General features: G+C 46.0%; 1 protein-coding gene across 1 annotated transcript in view; it reads left to right on the top strand.

The window, feature by feature from the left end:
• The first annotated feature begins 3,075 nt into the window (after positions 1-3,075).
• The window catches only part of FYB1 (FYN binding protein 1), a 133,755-nt gene continuing 115,535 nt past the window's right edge, over positions 3,076-21,295 (top strand). The window contains exons 1-2 of the mRNA XM_038743791.1: positions 3,076-3,155; positions 8,328-9,498. Coding sequence (XP_038599719.1) covers positions 3,153-3,155; positions 8,328-9,498 — 1,174 coding nt within the window. The 5' untranslated portion in view covers positions 3,076-3,152. The remainder of the gene's footprint in view (positions 3,156-8,327; positions 9,499-21,295) is intronic.

Here is a 21,295-nt window from a genome sequence, read left to right as displayed (position 1 = left end):
CGTGGGGATGAATAAAGGGAGCAAGTCAAGGTGACGTGGAAGGGAGTGAGAGAAGAGGGAAGGGGGGCTTAGTCAGGGAAGGCTTCTTGGAGGAGATGTCTTCAATATGTCTTTGAAGGTGAGGAGAGTAATTGTCTGTCGGATTTGAGGAGAAAAGACATTCCAGGCCAGATGCATGACGTGGGAGAGAAACCCAAGATAGATGAGATGGAGGCATAGTGAGAAGGCTGGCACTATTCATTCATCCATTCGATCGCATTTATTGAGCACTTACTGTGTGCTGAGCACTGGACTAAGCCCACCCTCTATTTATGGACTCAAAACAAAAGCCTATTCCAAGAACAGAACTACGGCGCAAGATCCTGTTTCACGGTAGTTGTAATTACCTTAAGTAACAATTACCTTAAGCAACAAAACTAACTGATGTAAGCTGGGAAGGCTGACATTGTTGGGCTAGAGATGGCCATTTGGGGGCAGCAAAAAACTTTAACTTTTTAAAGGAAAGTACTTCCACTCCTATTGTTTTTAAATCATGGTGGTATTTATTAAGAGCTTACTCTGTGTCAAGCGCCATACCAAACAATGAGGTAGATAAAGGATAATCAGGTCAGATGCAGTCCCTGTCCCACACTGGGCTTAGAAGGAAGAACACGCATGGAATCTCCATTTTACAGAAGAGGAACATGAAGCACAGAAAAGTTAAGAGACTTACCCAAACAGCAATAAGTGGCAGGGCTAGAATTAGAATCCAGGTCCTCTGACTTTCAGGCCCATGTTCTTTCCCTAAGGCCACACTGCTTCTTTTTTTATTGCTGTTCATATTCTTGCTCTATTTTTATTTTCTGTGCATCTGTCCCCAGTTAATAATAATGATGGCATTTGCTAAGTGCTCACTAGTGCTGGGGGGAGATAAAAGGTGATCAGGTTGTCCCACGTGGGGCTCACAGTCTTCATCCCCATTTTACAGATGAGGTAACTGAGGCACAGAGAAGTTAAGTGACTTGCCCAAGGTCACACAGCAGACATGTGGCAGAGCTGGGATTAGAAGCCATGACCTCTGACTCCCAAACCCGGGCTCTTTCCACTGAGCCATGCTGCTTCTCTAGTTCTCCTCTCCTCCTCAATTTATGCTGGAAGCTCCCTCTGGATCAATCAATCAATGGTATTTATTGAGCACTTACTGTGTGCCGAGCACTGTTCTAAGTGCTTGAGAGAGTATAATACAAGAGAATTAACAGACATGTCCCCAGCCCATAATGAGCTTAGAGTCTAGAGCCAGGGGCTGTGTCTGTTCCATTATTCTTGCACCTTTCCCTAGCACTCAGTACAGTGCTTAGCACCAACGCAATAGGTAACGGTCATGATGGGTTGTTGTCCCTCTTCGGCTTGGTCAAGAAAACTTAATGAAAATGTGAAAATGATCAAGATCGGAAGAGAAACTCCCTCATGCGACATCGCTTTTCAGGCTCTCGCGGCTTCCTCCGTGGTTAGAATAGACCAAGCTCTGTGTTTTCTTGTTGTCAATTCATAGCGGTAGACATTTACCTTGTCTTTCTTCAGGCATCAGCCAAAAGCATCCATGCTCCTGGCCACTCCTCCTCATTGCCCGCTGTAAGGGATTCGTTGGCTCTCTGAGCGGGCCCATCTGCTTTCCAAAGCAGTGCTCGCCGCATAGTATCTGATAGATGAACACTGATAAATTGCTGGCTTTTAAATCATAAGGAAGATCTGTGGTTTCCCACAACTTTTAGATATCTCATTAGATCCACTAGGGACTCTGGGCTCATGGATTTTGCTGTTTTGGAACTTTGGGATCAATTGGAGTTTGGGAGGGACAGTTTGGGGGAAAGCAACAGTTCCGTTAGTAGTATACATTGGGTGATCTCTGCGTTTAGAGCACTGTTCTGAGAGGTCCTTTGTGCTCAGAGTATTCTACTGTATGTCCTCTCTTTACGTCTTGTTCTTTCTGGTATTTCTTAAGTACTCATTACTTAAGTGCTCCTGTAGATCCAAGCAAATCAGGTTGGACACAGTCCCTGTCCCACATGGGCTCACAATCTTAATCCCCATTTTACCGATGAGGTAACTGAGGCACAGAGAAGTGAAGCGACTTGCCCAAGTTCACACAGCAGACAAATGGCAGGATTAGGTCCCAGACTAAGCCCCTCTTTTCCTCAGATCCCCCTCCCTTCCACATCACCTCGACTCACTCCCTTTGCCCTACCCCCTCCCTGCCCCACAACACTTATGTATATATGTATATATCTATAATTATATTTCTTTATCCCTGTTTACTTGATTTGATGTGTATATATCTATAATTCTATTTATATTGATGCCTGCTTTACTTGTTTTGATGTCTGCCTCCCCCCTTCTAGACTGTAAGCCCAGTGTGGGCAGGGATCATCTCTATTGCTGAATTGTACTTTCCAAGTGCGTAGTGCAGTGCTCTGCACACAGGAAGTGCTCAATAAATACAACTGAATGAATGGCCCAGGCCTTTCCTATTCCCAAGCTCATGCTCTATCCCCTAGGCTATGCTGTTCTCTACTGCGGAATACTTAATGCTGCACATAGGAAAGTATAAAAAAAGGAGAAAAGTTGGTCCCTACCCTTAAATCAGTTGGTCTGTGTAGAGCACTGTACTGAGCACTTGCAAGAGTCCAGTATAACAATATAACAGACACATTCCCTGTCTACAGTGAGCTTACACTCTAACGTACAGTCTATGTAGCAAGTCTTCTAGACATCGATTTTTATAGTACTTATTGCCAAACTATGGCCCTCACCATAAGAGCGCTTTTCTACAATCCATTGCAGAAATAAAGAAAAACCTTCTTCCTTATTTCAGTTCAAAAGAACACTATTAGTCTGCGTACTATAAAAAGAGCAAAACAGAGCACAATTCCCTAAAAGAAAATAGCAATATTTCCATTGGTAAAGTAAATCTTTACAGTTGCACTTGGAAACATTCGAGTTCATGTTTCTCCAGGGGCAGTTCTTAACCCTCTCTCAGTCTTTTGTTTAATTAGGGACTTGATTCACTTCTTCATGTGGATTGTTAGAGGAAAGAGATCCTCTGGAATCTGGAATTTTTGCCGAAGCCCAGAGGACCAGAGGAAAAACGTTTCTCCCCTGAAGCTGTGGCAACTATGGTAAGGTTACACTAGCCACTGAGCTCACATACTAGCCTTAGAAAATAATAATAATAATAGTATTTAAGCCCTTACTATGTGCCAAGCATTGGGGTAGACACAAGATAATCTGGTCAGACACAGTCCCCATCCCACATTTGGCTCTCCTCTGCAGGGGGGGGGGAAACAGTTATTCAACTCTCATTTTACAGGTAAGGAAACTGAGGCACAGAGTCAGTCAGTCCTATTTATTGAGCTCTAACTGTGCACAGAGCAATATGCACGGTGTTTGGGAGCGCACAATACAACAATAAACAGACACATTTCAGGCCACAACGAGCTTACAGTTAAGAGGGAAGTTAAGTGGCTTGCCCAAGACCTCACAGTTGTTAAATGGCAGAGCTGGGACTAGAACCCAGGTCCTCTGACTCCTGGGCCCTTGCTACTTCCACTAAATCATGCTGCTTCTTACCTGAGATGCCTTGTGTGTGGGTGGATTTTCTGGTAAGAAGGAAGGAAGATGTGATGAAGGACCCGCACAACTGATGTGCTAAGCACAGGCATGAAATAACAATTTTGAAATTTTATGAGCAAATACTAGGTGCCCAGCACTGTGTTCAGTACTGAGATAAGTAGAATAATAATTATGGTATTTGTTAAATGCTTATAATGTTCCAGGTACTGTAGTAGTAGTAGTAATAATAATAATGTTGGCATTTATTAAGTGCTTACTATGTGCAGAGCACTATTCTAAGTACTGGGGAGGTTACAAGGTGATCAGATTGTCCCATGGGGGGCTCACAGTCTTAATCCCCATTTTACAGTTGAGGTAACTGAGGCACAGAGAAGTTGTGACTTGCCCAAAGTCACACAGCTGACAATTGGTGGGGGCTGGGATTTGAACCCATGACCTCTGACTCCAAAGCCCGTGCTCTTCCCACTGAGCCACTCTGCTTCTACTGTACTAAGTGCTGGGGTAGATAAAAGCAAATCGGGTTTGACACGGTGTCTGTCCCATGTGGGACTTGGTCTCAATCCCCATTTTACATAGGAGGTAACTGAGGCCCAGAAAAGTGAAGTAACTTGCCCAAGGTCACACAGCAGACAAGCGGCAGAGCCGGGATTAGAACTCACGACCTTCTGGCTTCCAGGCCTGTGCTCTATCCACTATGCCATGCAAAAATCAAGTTGGACGTCATTCATTCAGTCGTATTTATTGTGTGCAGAGCAGTGGTCTAAGCGCTTGGGAAGTACAAGATGGCAACATATAGAGATGGTTCCTACCCAACAACGGGCTCACAGTCTAGAAGGGGGAGACAGACGACAAAACAAAACATGTGGACAGGTGTCAAGTCGTCAGAACAAATAGAAGTAAAGCTAGATGCACATCATTAACAAAATAAATAGAATAGTAAATACGTACAAGTAAAATGGAGTAATAAATCTGTACAAACATATATACAGGTGTGGGGAGGGGAAGGAGGTAGGGTTGGGGGGATGGGGAGGAGGAGAGGAAAAAGGTCTCACCTGCTCTCCCTACCCCTGAGATTGTCATTTTATCCCCATTTTGCAATGGGGAAACTGAGCCCCTAAGAGCTTAAGTGCCCTGCCAAAGGTAAACCAGCAGGCCAGTGTGATGACAGTGATGATTTTGTATGAGTCTGGCCTAGTTTTAGAGAAGAACAATATACTCAGTTTTGTATTCAAGGTTCCCCAGACAATTTACTCCTCTTAACCACAAAACAGGACACGGAGTTTCTTAATGCACGTAGGGTTTCCCAGAAATGGCTCTGGGCAGCTTGGGAACGAGGGAGGGATGCAAATATCTGTCATCATGTCCACCTACTCTGTTATAGTGTACTCTCCCAAACCCTTAGTACAGTGCTCTGCACCAAGTGCTCAATAAATGTCGCTGATGGATTGAACACCAAATCAATCAATTTTTCTGGAATTTGCTTCATTTAAAAATATCCTCAGAGTGCCATCTACTAGGTGATGGAATAATTTCTCAAGGGAAAGCAGGCCAAGTCCAGACTTCGATTAAAATTGAAGTATATCCCAGAAAGCTAGGCTGGAGCTTCAAACATACTGTAAAATTAGAATGAAACCCAATAAATCCCTTCCTATTTTGCCATCCCGTAACTGTCATCTGTTGTGAATATCACACTTCTCCTTAGGATGAAGGCAGGGCCTGGCTATGACTTCTATTTTTTTAACTATTGATTTAACAGCTATGATAAGCAAGCCATTGAGAAGGCTGGGACAATAATAAAACTCTGGATTCAACTTGGCAAATTATATGAATGGTTTATGTTCTATTTATTTTGCATGCTGGTTAATAGAACAGATTCTATTGGTGGAATTCATTCAGTAATATTTAGTGAATGCCAGTTTTGTGTAGAGCACTGTCCTGGGTGCTTGTGAAGTTCAGGGTACTTAATGACGGCCCCAGGAATTGGGAGAATATAATGAAAATAAAAGAACATGTCCCTGTCTTCAAGGAGAATTCATTCATTCATTCAATCGTGTTTATTGAGCACTTACTGTGTGCAGAGTACTGTGTACTAAGCGCTTGGGAAGTACCAGTTAGCAACGTATAGAGACAGTCCCTACCCAACAATGGGCCCACAGTCTAGAAGGGGGAGAATGAACATTTCTTAGATGTGGACTGCCCTTCAATATCTTGGAGGAAATAATAATAAATTATAGTATTTGTTAGCACTTACTCTGTGCCAAGCACTGTACTAAACACTGAGGTAGTTACAAGATCATCAGGTTGGACACAGTCCATTTCCCATATGGGACTCACAGTCAAAGTAGAAGGGAGTGGGATTTAATCTCCTTTTTATAGATGAGGAAACTGAGGCACAGAGAAGTGAAGTGATTTGTCCAAAACCACACAGTAGACAAGAGGTGGAGCTGGGATGACAACCCAGGTCTCCTGATTCCCAGGCCTGTGCTATTCATTATTACTACTACTAATAATAATATAATGGCATTTGTTCAGCACTTACCACAAGTCAAACACTATTCTAAGCACTGGGGTAGATACAAGCTAATCAGGTTGGACACCGTCCCTGTTCCTCATGAGGCTCCAAGTCTTAATCCCCATTTTGCAGATGAGGGAACTGAGGCACAGATAAATTAAGTGACTTGCCAAGGTCACACAGCAGAAAAGTGCTGGGGCTAAGATTAGAACCCAGGTCCTTCTGATTCTCAGGCTCATACGCTATCATCAATCATCATCAATCGTATTTATTGAGCGCTTACTATGTGCAGAGCACTGTACTAAGCGTGCTATCCACTAGGCCATGTCACTTCTAATAATAATAATAACTGTGGTATTTGTTAAGCACTTCCTATGTGCCAGGCACTGTACTAAGTGCTGGGGGGGGGGGGGGGTACAAGCAAATCAGGTTGGACACAGTCCCTGTCCTACATTGGGCTCACATTCTTAATCCCCATTTTACAGATAACTGAGGCACAGAAAAGTGAATTGACTTGCCCCAGGTCACATAGCAGACAAGCGGCGTAGCCAGAATCAGAACCCATTTCCTTCTAACTGCCAGGCCCGTGCTCTATCCATTAGGCCATGCTACTTCTACAATAGACGATGCTAAAAAAAAAAAAAAAACCAGGATTATTCTAACACCTATTTCTTTATCTTATTTTGAGAGAATGGCTTGATGTTGTTATCAAATGATAATATTGCTTCTTAGGGATTTGCAGACCAAGCATATCTCCACATACTACACAGTCGGGACAAATATAAGTCTGTCTTTTTCCTTAGGGTGTGAGGCAACTCTGGAAATTGTGTTTGCAACCTTCTGAGTCTCACGCTGGTCTTTAAGATGCCAAGGAAGTTCTTCAGCTGATTTTTTTTTCTTTTCCTGGAAGGATATACATGAATATAAAACATGACTGCCATGGACCATGGCTTATTGCTCCGTGCAGTGCCTCACATATTAGAGACAGGCTTAATAAATAGTATTCAAATGTATAATCCTGAGATGATCCATCATGATATTAGTAATAATTTTGGTACTTGTTAAGCGCTTATTATGTGCCAAGCACTGTTCTAAGCACAGGAGTAGATACAGATCTATCAGATTGGACAGAGTCATCATTCAGGTTGGACAAAGTCCCTGCCCCATATGGGGCTCACATTCTTAATCCCCATTTTACAAATGAGCCAACTGAGCCCCAGAGAACTGAATAGATTTTTCCCAAGGTCACACAGTAGATAAGTAGCAGAGCCGGAATTTGAACCCAGGTCTTTCTGACACCCAGGACCATGCTCTATCCACTAAGCTGTGTTGCTTCTTTTTATTCTTACATATTGGAAAGTTTCAAACATCTCCACTGAAGAACCATTAGAGAGATCTCTTAGACTTCGCCTTTTCTGCCACATGAAAAGTCTCAACGTCCTGGCGTATCGTCCTTCCACTATGCACGCAAGAGTCTCCTTAATGACTGTGTAAATTTTAACAATGAAAATTGTGAGTCACTATCACACGTTCTGGTTTTCCCAAATCAAATAGAAAAAATGACATTTTTCTGCTTTTTCCTACCAGTAGCTTTTATTTCCTGCCCTGTTAGCAACTCCTGAAGTCTTCTGGAAACTAGCAACCAGGGCTCAAACCAAAATAGAAGGGGAAGTTTGAGAAGCAAGAGATCCCTATGACAGCAGAGGGAGTTGTGCATTGTGAAAGCATCGGGCCACACGTTTTGTCTGGGAGTCTGGATTTAGGTTTAAAAACAAAGCAAACAAAACAAAAAAGCTAGTTCCTATTTAGGGAAGTCCCAACTGCAGAACCAGGAGGAATTTCATTTTAGGTTGTTGGGAGAGAGGGGTGAGAGAGAGAGGAAAAAACACCAATCTGAAGAAAACCTACCAGCAGAAATCAGTTCCAGAAGAACACAGTAAAGCTTGATGAGCAATTCTATCTAATAGGAATGGCACTGAAAGCACCACATCATCTAGAAGAAAGAAAAAAAATACTTCACACAAGACTTCTTTTGCCATACAGGAAGATAAATGTTACAATATCTTTCTAACCAATCGGCTGCGCTGTCAGCCTCAAACCAGGAAACCCTTTACAGTACAGCATTTTGTCTGTGTGTATGCGTAGTTCAAGTGAAGCTTCTCACTTTCAGCCGTTTTTTTTTTTTGTTCCCCGTTGGTGCACGTAGGATGGCAAGACCGATGTGAAATCCCTCATGGCGAAGTTCAACACAGGGGGGAACCCCACCGAAGATGCCCCGGGAAGCAACCGGCCTTTCAGGGTGGCGGGGCCAACCCCACCCGCCGCTGGACTCCAGGCCAGGATGAATGTCTTTGCCAATCCAGGTAACGGTTCGCCGCCGGGGCCGGCCATCCATCCGAAGCTCGGCTCACCCAAGCCCCCCATCGCAGGAAAGCCCGGCCTGGAAGAGAAGGCGGACAAGGAGCCGAGGCCCCCGTTTCTGAAGCCCACGGCCGGAGGCCAGCGCTTTGGGGTGCCGGCCAAGCCAGTCAGCAGAGACGTGGAGGGCAGGCCTGGGTTCCCGAAACCCATGGGCCTCAGACCCAGCGATCTGCCCAAAGAGGAGGCCAAGCCCATATTCCCCAAGCCACTGGGGAGCAAGCTGGCGGCCCACCCGGCACCTCAGGAGAGTGACACGAAGCCTTCCGGCATGAAAGCGGCCTTTGGTCCCACCGCCCAAGATCCCGAGCAGAAGCCCGTCTTCCCCAAGCTGTCCGGGGCGAAAGAGAAGTTCATCGCTGCCTCCCAAGACCAAGACTCCAGACCACCTTTCCCCAAGCCGCTCGTTGGGCAGAAGCCTCCAGCCAGCCATGTGGCCTCCCCAGCCGATCAGGGCCCCAGTAGAAACATCTTACCGCAGAAAGGACTCCCACCTCCCCAGGGCCCCAAGTCCAAAATCGCTTCCCTCATAGCAGCCAAAGAAGATGGGGAAACCAGAGACCATGGAGCGGAGGCCCCAAACGGGCCTTATCCTGTGATGAACCTCAAGCTGACCGTGACCAGAGGGACTCCTGGGCCAGGGGTCCTCAGGAACACCGAGGAAAAGAAGGACGAGCGGATGGTAGAGGCGGCCAAGATGCTTTTCGAGAACAGAACGGGACAGGAAGACTCGGGGCCTGGGAGCGCCACTCCACCCAGGATCCCCAAGCCACCTTCCAAGCTGGCCTTGGGAGGACCCTGGGCCCACACTCAGGAGAAGGAAGGGGCCAACAGGAACCCATCCGCCCCCAAACGGAAGGCCTTACCTGCTCCGTTCACCCTGGGGCCGGCCCCGCAGAAACCTGACCGACCTCCTACCGTCGACTTGGGGAAATTCCGAAAACCCATCTCTGGAAACAGTGAGTTCTTTCATCGGCAACTTAACCTGTGCCCCAGCTGCAGGCGGGGAGGCGGATGAGCTGGAGGGCCCAACTTTTCCAGAAATGGCCTAGGCGGGAGTTTGGGCGCTTTGGGGAGGTGCGGGGAAAGGAGCATTTTTATGTCGAGGAGAAGGTGTGTTCTTGGAAACGTGACTTTTATGCAGCTTGACTTGTGAAAGGGTCTTCGTGGGCTGGCTTGTTTAAAAAAGTACCTCCTTTTTACCCACGGGACGCACGATCCGCCGAGAACACTTCGATTGTTTCCTCAATTGAGTGTTTCGTTTCCTTTAAATGAGGTTGAGAGAAGGAGCTACCTCCCTTCCCGCCTTTTTCTATTCCCCTCATCCCACAAATGGTTATGTCACAGGGTAGTCTTTCGGGGGGAATGTGCGTCTATTTCCAAGTGGCTCAGGGACACATGGCCTTAGGCTGTACCCCCTTTCCTCCACCCCATTATAAGGGTCTCAGGAGATGTCTGCTGAGGTCTTTCACCCCTTCTGCTGTCTTAGCCAGCCTCATAGAAAGGAGAGCTGAATATTGCTGGTTCCTAAATCCAAGGTTCAGACAGGATGGGGGAATATGAGAAGCAGCGTGGCGTAGTGGATAGATCATGGGCCTGCGAGGCATCAGAAGATCATGCATTCTAATCCTGGCTCCACTCCTTGTCTGCTGTGTGACCTTGGGCAAGTCACTTCACTTCTCTGGGCCTCAGTTACCCCATCTGCAAAATGGGGATTAACACTGTGAGCCCCACGTGGGACGGGGTCTGTGTCCAACTCGATTTGCTTATATCTACCCAGAATAGTGCCTGGCAAATAGTAAGCATTTAACAAGTACCGTAAATAAAGGGGGTGTTAATGGTCCAATGCACTTTGTTCTGAGCTTTTTTGATGGTATTTGTTAAGCGCTTTCTTTGTACCAAGCACTGTTTTAAGTGCTGGAGCAGATACAGAGTAGTCAGGTTGGACGCACTCCACGTCCTACAGTTTTAATCCCCATTTTACAGATGAGGTAAGACACAGAGAAGTGAAACGACTTCCCCAAGGTCCCACAGCAGTCAAGTGGCAGAGCTGGGATTAGACTCAGATCCTTCTGTCTCCCTGGCCCATGCTCTATCCACTAGGACACACTGCTTCTCTGGAAGTTTGTTCTAATTATGTTGCTGAGGGAGAGCAGATTGGGCTACAGAATAGTCAGAGAGCATTATGGTAGCTCTGAAATGGTGACAGAGCTTTCCAAGCTGGCCTGGGCAGGTCTCCGGGGCACAGTGACTTGAGGCTTCAGGTGCCTGGGGGAAGGGAAAGAAAATAAAACGGATAACTGTAAGCAGTGAGAATCACCAAGCTGCTGACCCCTTACAGGAAGCTGGAGCAGTTTGGGGGTTTAGAAACACACGATTGCTGCTTTTTCGGGTCATGAGGGCTTTTATCGAGGCTAAAATCAACTCTCACTCTGTCTACTGCCCTGGCTTGAATTTTCACAGGCCAGACACAGAGGGGAAGTAAGTTTGATGTGTGGTGGGATGGGGGGAGGGGTTGTATATTACTCTTGTGATTTTATTATTACTTCTGTAAGCTAATAGGTAGACCGACAATCCCGGACCCCTGCTTCTCTCATGAGTCTGTGATCGCCTAATTTTTTCTGCCAAACTTATCATCACTTAAGGTTATTTTGGGCATTTACTGCATGCAGGGCACTGTGCTAAGTGCTTTGTAGAGGATAATAGAAGCAAAGGACGTAGTCCCTGCCCAAGGATACCTCTAATTTGAGAGATGGACAGGCAAAAGCAAGGAGAGAACTGGTAGTAATTATAATAATAATTATGGAATTTAAGTGCTTACTCTGTGCCAGGCACTGTACTAAGGGCTGAGGTGGATACAGGCAAATTGGTTGGACACAGTCTCTCAACTGCATGGAGTTAACAGCCTTAATCCCCATTTTACAGATGAGATGACAGGTTCAGAGAAGTGAAGTGACTTGCCCAAGGCCACACAATAGTCTGGTGGCAGAGCCGGGATTAGAACCCGGGATTAGAAGGAAACTTCTCACTCCCAGGCCTGTGATTTAACCACAACACCACGCTGGTTCCCCGCACTTAGATTTATTGAGTGCTTACTGTTTGCATAGCATTGTGTATTAAGTGCTTGGGAGAGTAAAATAGAACAATGTTGGTAGACAAGTTCCATCCCACACAGGCATCAGTATAAATAAATCAATTATGGGTATGTATGTAAGCGCTGTTCAGCTGTGGGAGGGGTGAATAAGGGTGCAAATCCAAGTGCAACAGTAATATTAATAATAATTATTGTGGGATTTGTTAAGCACTTACTACAGGCCAGGTACCGTACTAAGTGCTGGAGTGGATGCAAGTAAATCAGGTTGGACACAGTCCCTGTTCCACATGGGACTCACAGTCCGAATCCTCATTTTACAGATGAGGTAGCTGAGGCACAGAAAAGTGAAGTGACCTGCTCAAAGTCACACAGTAGACAGTGGAGCCGGCATTAGAACCCGGGTTCTTCTGCTTCCCAGGCCTGTTCTCTAGTCACTTAGGCCATACTGCTTCTCCAGTACTGGCACAAAATAACAAACGTCCAAAATTAAAATTCTGGCATCAGTCTGTTGGGAGGGTGCTAGTTTGTTTGGTCGCATGTTTCTTAGTGATCTTTGCAAGGAGGTGATGACTAAAGACATCTCTCTTCTCATCCTGACTCTCTCCCAGGTTTGGCATCACTAATGTTTAAGGGTCTGCACAGTCTCCATTGTGAAACTAAATGTGCCTTTCACCTTTCCGTTGGCAATGAAAGCTGGGTTTATTCCAGGATGATGATTATGAGATTAATTCAAATCTCATGGGAGTTTACTAAGCCTTCCTCTCTCCCACCCACTAATCCAAATGTGAGCTGCTCTCTAGCATTCATGCCTTCTTCACAATTGTTGGTGAGTCGGTTAGTTCCCACACTAAGCCCCCCTTTTCCTCTGCTCTTCCTCCTCTCCCCATCACCCCAATTCCCTCCCTCTGCTCTAGCCCTCTCCCTGCCCACAGCACTTGTGTATATACATACATATTTATTATTCTATTTATTTTATGATGTGTGTATAGCTATAATTCTATTTACACTGATGCCTGTTTACTTGTTTTGATGTCCGCCTCCCCAGTTCTAGACTGTGAGCCCGTTGTTCTGTAGGGATTGTCTCTATTTGATGCTGAGTTGTGCTTTCCAAGCAACTAGTATGGTGCTCTGCACACAGTAAGCGCTCAATAAATATGATCGAATAAATGAATAAGTCACTCCCATTGGGTGCCCATGAAATAAGCAGCACACAAGAATTTCAGGTAGTCATCCACTGCCGCCTTCCATATCACAAAGCTGCTCTGGCAAATTAACTGAATAAGCAGAATAGGGAAAAGCAAGATTGTCAGATTTTTTGTAAATATGGTGTTTGTTAAGCACTTACTCTGTGCCAGGTGCTGTACTAAGCGCTGGGGTAGATGCAAACTAATCAGGTTGGACACAGTCCAGGTTTCACATGGGGCTTGCAGTCTTAATCCCCATTTTACAGATGAGGTAACTGAGCTACAGAGAAGTGAAGTGATTTGTCCAAGGTCATACAGCAGACAAGTGGCAGAGTCAGGATTAGAACCCAGGTCCTAATGACTCCTGGGCCTGTGCTCTTTAATCAATCAACTGTATTTGTTGAGTGCGTGCTGTGTACAGAACACTGTACTAAGCACCTAGGAGAGTATGATATAACAATAAATAGACACATTCCCTGCCCACATATTCCTTGCCCACAGCAAGTTTACAGTCTAGCTCTACCCACTAGACTGCACTGCTTCTCCAACAGACCTGTCTTTGAACTGGTCTATGTTCCCTCACTATCCCTCCAACCCTACATTTACCACAGAAACAGTAGGGAAGGGAGGGAAACCTGGAGGACCTGGTTCATTCATTCATTCAATCGCATTTATTAAACACTTGTGGTGTGCAGAGCACTGTACCAAGTGCTTGAGAAAGTACAACACAACAATATACAATGATATTCCCTACCCACAATGAGCTCACTGTCTGAGGGTGATGGAGGGGATGGAGACAGACATCAATATAAATAAATAAAATTACAGATACATATATACAGTAGCACTGATGGGGGAGAGCAAAGGGAGCTAGTTAGAGCTATACAAAAGGGAGTGGGAGATGAGGAAAAGTGGGGCTTAGTCTGGGAATGCCTTTTGGAGGAGATGTACCTTCGAAAAGGCTTTGGAACAAGGGAGAATAATTATCTGGAGGATTTGAGGAGGGAGTCCCAAACCAGAGGCAGAACGTGGGCCACGGGTCGGCGGCAAGACAGGCAAGATGGAGGCACAATGAGAAGGCTAGCACTAGAGGAGTGAAGTGTGTGGGGCTTCTTCCCGCTATTGCTGCTAATAATAATATTATAATATTGGCATTTATTAAGTGCTTACTATGTGCAAAGCACAGGGGAGGGATAAGACATGCCCAATTGGAGAGGAGAGACCAATCAGTCGATGGTATTTCAGTCCTTATTATGTAGAGAGCATTTTACAAAGCCCTTGGGAGAGTACAGTGCAATAAAAGAGGTATATATGATCATTCATTCACCCATATTTATTAATAGCTTACTGTGTGCAAAGCATTGTGCTAAGTACTTGGGAGAGTACAATACAACAGTCACATTCCTCACCCACAACGAGCTCACAGCCCTATCCACAAAAAGCTTACAGGCCCAAGGGTGAGTCCCAGACATTAAAATAAATTACTGATTGATCATCATCAATCGTATTTATTGAGCGCTTACCCAGTGCAGAGCACTGTACTAAGCGCTTGATTGATATACACACAAGTCCTGTGGGGATCAGTCCCAAGTGTGTAGGGTGAGGCAAAATGGAGAAAATGTAGTGAAGCACCCACTGCCACTAAGATCGAGAGGAGAACATTGTGGGAAAGAGCACGGGCCTGGGAATCAGAGGTTTTAGGTTCTAATCCCAGCTCTGCCTCTTGACAGATGTGTGGCTTTGAGCAAATCTCTTCACTTCTCTGTGCCTCAGTTACCTCGCCTGTAAAATGGGGATTAAGACTGTAAGCTCCAAGGGGGACAATTTAATTACCTTGTATCTACCCCAGCTCTTAGAACAGCACTTGGCTTGTAGTAAGCGCTTAACAAATGCCATCATCATTATCATCATTTCCCCTCATGCCGTAGGCTCCAAAAGTCTTCCTCTCCACTGCCGTGGCTCATTTTTGGACCACGTCAATGGTGTTCGAGATGGAACTGATCACCTCTACCTGCAAAGGAACCAGCATAAGACCCACTCCCACTCCCTTCTGCATCACCCTGACTTGCTCCCTTTACTCATCCCCCCCACCCTCCAGCCCCACTGCACTTATGTTCATATCTGTCATTTATTTATAGCTCAATGTGGGCAGGGAATGCAGCTGTTGTATTGTACTCTCCCAAGGGCTTAGTACAGTGCTCTGTGATGATGATGGTGGCATTTATTAAGCTCTTACTATGTGCAAAGCACCGTTCTAAGCTCTGGGAAGGTTACAAGGTGATCAGGTTGTCCCACGTGGGGGGCCTCACAGTCTTAATCCCCATTTTACAGATGAGGTAACTGAGGCACAGAGAAGCTAAGTGACTTGCCCAAAGTCACACAGCTGACAATTGGTAGAGCTGGGATTTGGACTCATGACTTCTGACTCCAAAGCCCGTGCTCTTTCCACTGAGCCACGCTGCTTCTCTGTGCACAGTAAGCACTCGATAAACACGATGGTCCTACTGACTGACTGACCAAGGCTGCCGAGTCAGACACCCAAGAGGTGCTGTTTGCGGGGCTGCTCTTCTCCTGTTGTTCTCGATGGGGTGGACCACCGCTGATCATGGGGGAGCTGTGCTGGACTCCAGCCCCGCTCCAGCAGTAACCCCCTGCAAGCCTCTGCTCTTCTAGTAGCGATGGGTCAGAATGCGGCTGATCCAGACCAGTTAGTTGTGTTTATTGAGCGCCTACCATGTGCAGAGAACTGTACTAAGCACTTGGGAGAACACAATATAACAGCACGTATATTCCCTGTCCGCAACGGTGACGCAGGAGTGGATGGCATTGGAAGGGGCGGAAGGTTTATCATTTATCTACTTGTCCATATTCTGTGGTCAGTTGTGTCTGTTTTGTGCTTTCATTCCCACTCTTCGTATACAGTAAGTGTCAGCCTGTCCACCTCCCCCATTCGACTGTAAGGATGGGAAGCAGAGTGGGCTAGTGGTTAAAGCATGGGCCTGGAAGTTAGAGGACCCGAGTTCTAATCTCCACTCCACCACTTGTCCACTGTGTGACTTCTCTGGTCCTCAGTTAGCTTGTATCTACCCCAGGACTTAGTACAGTGCCTGGTGCATAGTAAGTGCTTAACAAATGCCTTGTGGGGGGGAAATGTGCCTTTGAAGGCATGCACCATGTTTGTTTTATTTTGTTCGGGATATTTCGGCCCCCAGGAATAATAATTATGGTATTGGTTAAGCCCTTACTATGTGCCAGGCACCCTCAGGGCAGTTCTCAGCACCCAGGAGACACCTGTAAATGGTAATAATGGAAGAAAAGAAACGACCTGATAGTTAAGGGCAGAGAGGGAAAGTGGGACATTTGGGATCTCTACTACTGCTGTGACAACGGCAGCACAGTAGTGAATCTTGGGAAAGAATAAAAGGCTCGATGGAAAAGGTTATGTCAATCAGTCAACCGTCTTTACTGACCACTTACTATTTGCGGAGCATTGTACTAAGCGCTTGGGATGGTACAATATAACAGACACATTCCTGCCCATAATGAACTTACATCCTAGGGGAGCTAGTCTAGATTTATGTCCACCTGAAACCTGATAGCCCATGAGCAAAATGTTATGCTTAATGATATACACAAAACAAGTGACATCTAGAAGACTTCCAATTTTGCAAAATGATATACTTAATGATATACACAAAACAAGTGACATCTAGAAGACTTCCAATTTTGCATTTCATGATTAGTAGGCATAATCGACCTGTTGATTAAAGCATAGTCCACTTCTCATCCCCAATCTCTGTGAAACCCTAAGAAAGTTTGTCCCGTTTCCATATTACCTCCAGTCTTCTGGCCCGGGTCTGTACAAGCTTTCCTCCAGACCTCTCATCTTCCTCCCCACTCTCAAACATTTAGTAAAACCAAAGTCCAGTAACATTCTATTTTAAAATAGCCAAATAAGTAAATCTGAGCCGGAAAAGTCATATGCCTTCATCATCATCATCATCATCATCAGTGGTATTTACTGAACATCTAGTATGTATGGTGCTTTGTGCTAAGCATTTGGGAGAGTCCACCAGAAGCAAAGGCATAACACTTAACCTCTTAACAGTTTGTAATCTAATGGGGATTCATTCATTCAATCGTATTTTATTGAGCGCTTACTGTGTGCAGAGCACTGTACTAAGCGCTTGGGAAGTACAAGTTGGCAACATATAGAGACGGTCCCTACCCAACAGCAGGCTCACAGTCTAGAAGGGGGAGACAGACAACAAAACAAAACATATTAACAAAATAAAATAAATAGAATAAATATGTACAAGTAACATAGAGTGATAAATATGTACAAACAAATATACATATATACAGGTGCTGTGGGGAGGGGAAGGAGGTAAGGCGCGGGGGAGGAGGGGAAGAGGAAGGAGGGGGCTCAGTCTGGGAGGGCCTCCTGGAGGAGGTGAGCTCTCAGTAGGGCTTTGAAGGGAGAAAGAGAGCTAGCTTGACAGATGTGCGGAGGGAGGGCATTCCAGGCCAGGGGGAGGACGTGGGCTGGGGGTCAACGGCGGGACAGGAGAGAACGAGGCACGGTAAGGAGGTTAGTGGCAGAGGAGCGGAGGGTGCGGGCTGGGCTGTAGAAGGAGAGAAGGGAGGTGAGGTGATGGACAGCCTTGAAGCCGACGGTGAGGACTTTCTGCCTGATGCGTAGGTTGATTGGTAGCCACTGGAGATTTTTGAGGAGGCGAGTAATATGCCCAGAGCGTTTCTGGACAAAGATGATCCGGGCAGCGGCGTGAAATATGGATTGAATTGGGGAGAGACAGCAGGATGGGAGATCAGAGAGGAGGCTGATGCAGTAATCCAGTTGGGATAGGATGAGAGATTGAACGAGCAGGGTAACGGTTTGGATGGAGAGGAAAGAGCGGATCTTGGCAATGTTGTGGAGGTGAGACCGGCAGGTTTTGGTGACAGATTGGATGTGAGGGGTGAACGAGAGAGCTGAGTCGAGGATGACACCCAGGTTGTGGGCTTGTGAGACGGGAAGGATGGTAGTGCCGTCAACAGTGAATGGGGATAAAAGGCAGATTTAAATTATTTACAAATGGGGTCGGAGGAAGAAGAGTAACACTTGACCTCTTAACGGTTTGCAATCTAACAAGGATAAAAGGCAGATTTAATTTTTTTACAAATAGGGGTAGAGGAAGAAGAGTAAAACTATACAATAATAGTGACAGGACTTGTGATATTTTAGTGCTTATTACATACCAAACACTGAACTAAGAGCTGGGATCATTAAGAAGACAATCAGGTCAGATTCAGCCCCTCTCCCACATGAGGCTCAAAATCAAAGCAGGAGGGACAACAGATATGTTATCCTCATTTTACTGTTGAGGAAACTGAGGCTGAGGGAAGTTGTGACTTTGCCACTTGCCCACTGCATGACCTTGGGAGAGCTGGGTTTTAGAGCCCAGGTTCTCTTATAGTAACACAAGTATATCAGGAGTAGATAGCCTAAATAAATAAATGAATTATACAGTTTACATGTAAGTATACCAACGTAAGTACTGAGGGTGGATATAATGTTTAACAGTAATAATAATAATTATGGAATTTAAGTGCTTACTAAGTACAAGGCACCATACTAAACCTGGGATGTATACAAGCAAATGGGACTGGACACAGTCCCTGTTCCACATGGGGCTCACAGTCTCGATCCCCATTTTACAGATGAGGCAGTTGAATTCTAGAGAAGTGAAGTGACTTGCCCAAGGTCACACAGCAAACAAGTGGCGGAGTGAGGAATAGAACACAGGTCCTTCTGACTCCCAAGCCGGTCCGGCTCTTGCCACTAAGCCATGAGGCCCCTCTGTGGGCTAACGTAGCTGCAGTCTTTGTGTATGTGCTTGTGGTGGTGTCGGGCTGTGCCACACATCCAGGGCATTCTGGTCCCTCAGGGCATGACCGCCAGCTTGAACCAGAAGCAGAATGGATTGTGATCCAGGAATCCAGAAAGAGTGGTGAGGGACATCATCCGCTCCATCTGTCTCCTGCTGCTGTCCATGAAGTCACGTCGGGTGCGTCAGGCTGCGTGTGGGTTGCTTCACTCCCTCTACCTCTCGGCTTCACCCTTCCTGCCTTTTTCTACCCTTTCATCTTTTTTGTCTAACCCCTTGTCACCCGTCGTCCGGGGACGGGTTCGTTCAGTGATCGGCGAGGCGAGAGAGAGAGAGTCCGGGGACGGAAAGCCTGAGTTTTATATAAAATTTATTCCACGAGGTGAATTGAATTTATGTAATTGTTTAGGCGCAATGAATTGAACTTCCCTTTCGGGAGGAATATAATCAATTAGCAATATTAGAGCTTCCCTACACGGGAGGAGCACAATCATCCGTTAATCGCGCTTGGGTGAGTTGGCTAACTCTCACCCATGTGCACTTCCCACTCGGGAAGAATCCACTTACTTTCCCACATGGAAAGAATTCATTACATTACCCGCGCACGTGGTGGGCGGCTAGCTCTCACAATGTGCTCTCCCTACATGGGAGGAATCCACTCATAATTCCCATCAGCAGCAGAGTAGCTGGGCCCCACCCACGAGACACTCACCCATCCCACGGCCCTTGCCTCATTGTGCTGATTCTGGTTGTAGAGCGGGCATCTGGCCTTCTGGGCAGGGAGAGACACGTGGGCTGCTCCTGCTGCTGCGTGTCCCGGTGTGCTGACCCCGAAGGTCAGAGGCGACAGGTATTTATTTCCTGTGGTCCTAGGCCATTCCAGCTTCCAGCCTCAGTCTATCCAATCTCTGCCCTCCCCCCTCCTCCATACCTAATTTGATTGGCACGGGGGCGAGGGACACCTTCTGTATTCCCAGCTTGGGCTGTCAATCTAGCAGACTTGGTAGTGGGGGCGGTATCCCACCCTCACTTCCGAGTTCAGCCTGCTGGCTCAGGTGGTCACAAGATAGCTTTTGACCTTGAGATGGCCGGTACCCAAGGGTCACCTCGGGACACCCCTCCCTCCCAATAAAACGCTCCTTCAGCTCTCTTTCCTTCCTACCTTTCATTCATTCATTCAATCGTATTTATTGAGCGCTTACTGTGTGCAGAGCACTGTACTAAGTGCTTGGGAAGTACAAGTTGGCAACATATAGAGACGGTCCCTACCCAACAGCAGGCTCACAGTCTAGAAGGGGGAGACAGACAACAAAACAAAGCATATTAACAAAATAAAATAAATAGAATAGTAAATATGTACAAGTAAAATAAATACAGTAATAAGTACATACAAACATATATACAGGTGCTGTGGGGAGGGGAAGGAGGTAAGGCGGGGGGGATGAGGACGGGGAGAGGAAGGAGAGGGCCTTACTCCTTGCTTCCTACACCCAGCCCTGCCACTCTGCTTCTCTAACTCCTCCTAATACTACTACTAATAATAATAATTGTGGTATTTGTCAAGTGCTTTCTATGTGCCAGGCATTGTACTAAATACTGGGGTGGATACAAGCAAATCACGTTGGACACAGTCCCTGTCCCACATGGGGCTCACCATCTCAATCCCAATTTTGCAGATGAGGGAACTGAGGCCCAGAGAAGTGAAGTGATGTACCCACATCACACAGTAGACAAATGGTGGAGCCAGGATTAGAACCCATGTCCTTCTGAGTTCTAGGCCCATGCTGTTTCCACTAGGCCATGCTGCATCTCAAACCTACTTAAACTGTGCCTCGATATCAACTGTATCACCGTTGACCCCTTTCTCTCACCTACCTTCCTACCTGAAATTCCCTTCCCCTTCATAAAACAGACTACCACTCTCCCCATTCTCAAAACCCTACAAAAATCATACGTTGTTGTGAGCAGGGAATGTGCCCATTATATTGTTACAATGTACTGTCCCAAACACTCAGGATAGTGCTCTGCACATAGTAAGCTCTCAAAAATGATTGATGCATTGTCCAAGAAGTCTTCAGTGACTAATCTCTCATCTCTCTGCCCGAATCTCTCCTTCTTGTACATACACTTAGTTCTTCATGTACATTCATAGGTATTTATGTACATATTCTTATGCTCTACTGCTTCCCCTATCTGTACATTATGATGATGATGATGATGGTATTTGTTAAGCGCTTACTATGTGACAAGCAATGATCTAAGTCCTGAGTTAGATATAAGGTAATTAGGTTGTCCCATATGGGGCTCACAGTCTTGATCCCCGTTTTACAGATGAGGTAACTGAGTCACAGAGAAGTGAAATGACTTGCCCAAAATCACACAGCAGACAAGTGGCAGAGCTGGGATTAGAACCCATGACCTCTGACTCCCAAGCCCAGGCTCTTGCCACTAACCCGTGCTGCTTTATTTTACTATCTGTCTCCCACACTAGATTTTAATTTCCTTGTGGGCAGAGGTCATCTATCCCAACTCTCTTGTTCCATCCCTAGCACTGGGTTTCAGCTCTGTGCACATAGTAAGCACTAAATAA

The sequence above is a fragment of the Tachyglossus aculeatus genome, chromosome 3, assembly GCF_015852505.1.
Source record: "Tachyglossus aculeatus isolate mTacAcu1 chromosome 3, mTacAcu1.pri, whole genome shotgun sequence".
NCBI lineage: Eukaryota > Metazoa > Chordata > Mammalia > Monotremata > Tachyglossidae > Tachyglossus > Tachyglossus aculeatus.
This window is presented reverse-complemented; position numbering and strand designations above follow the sequence as displayed.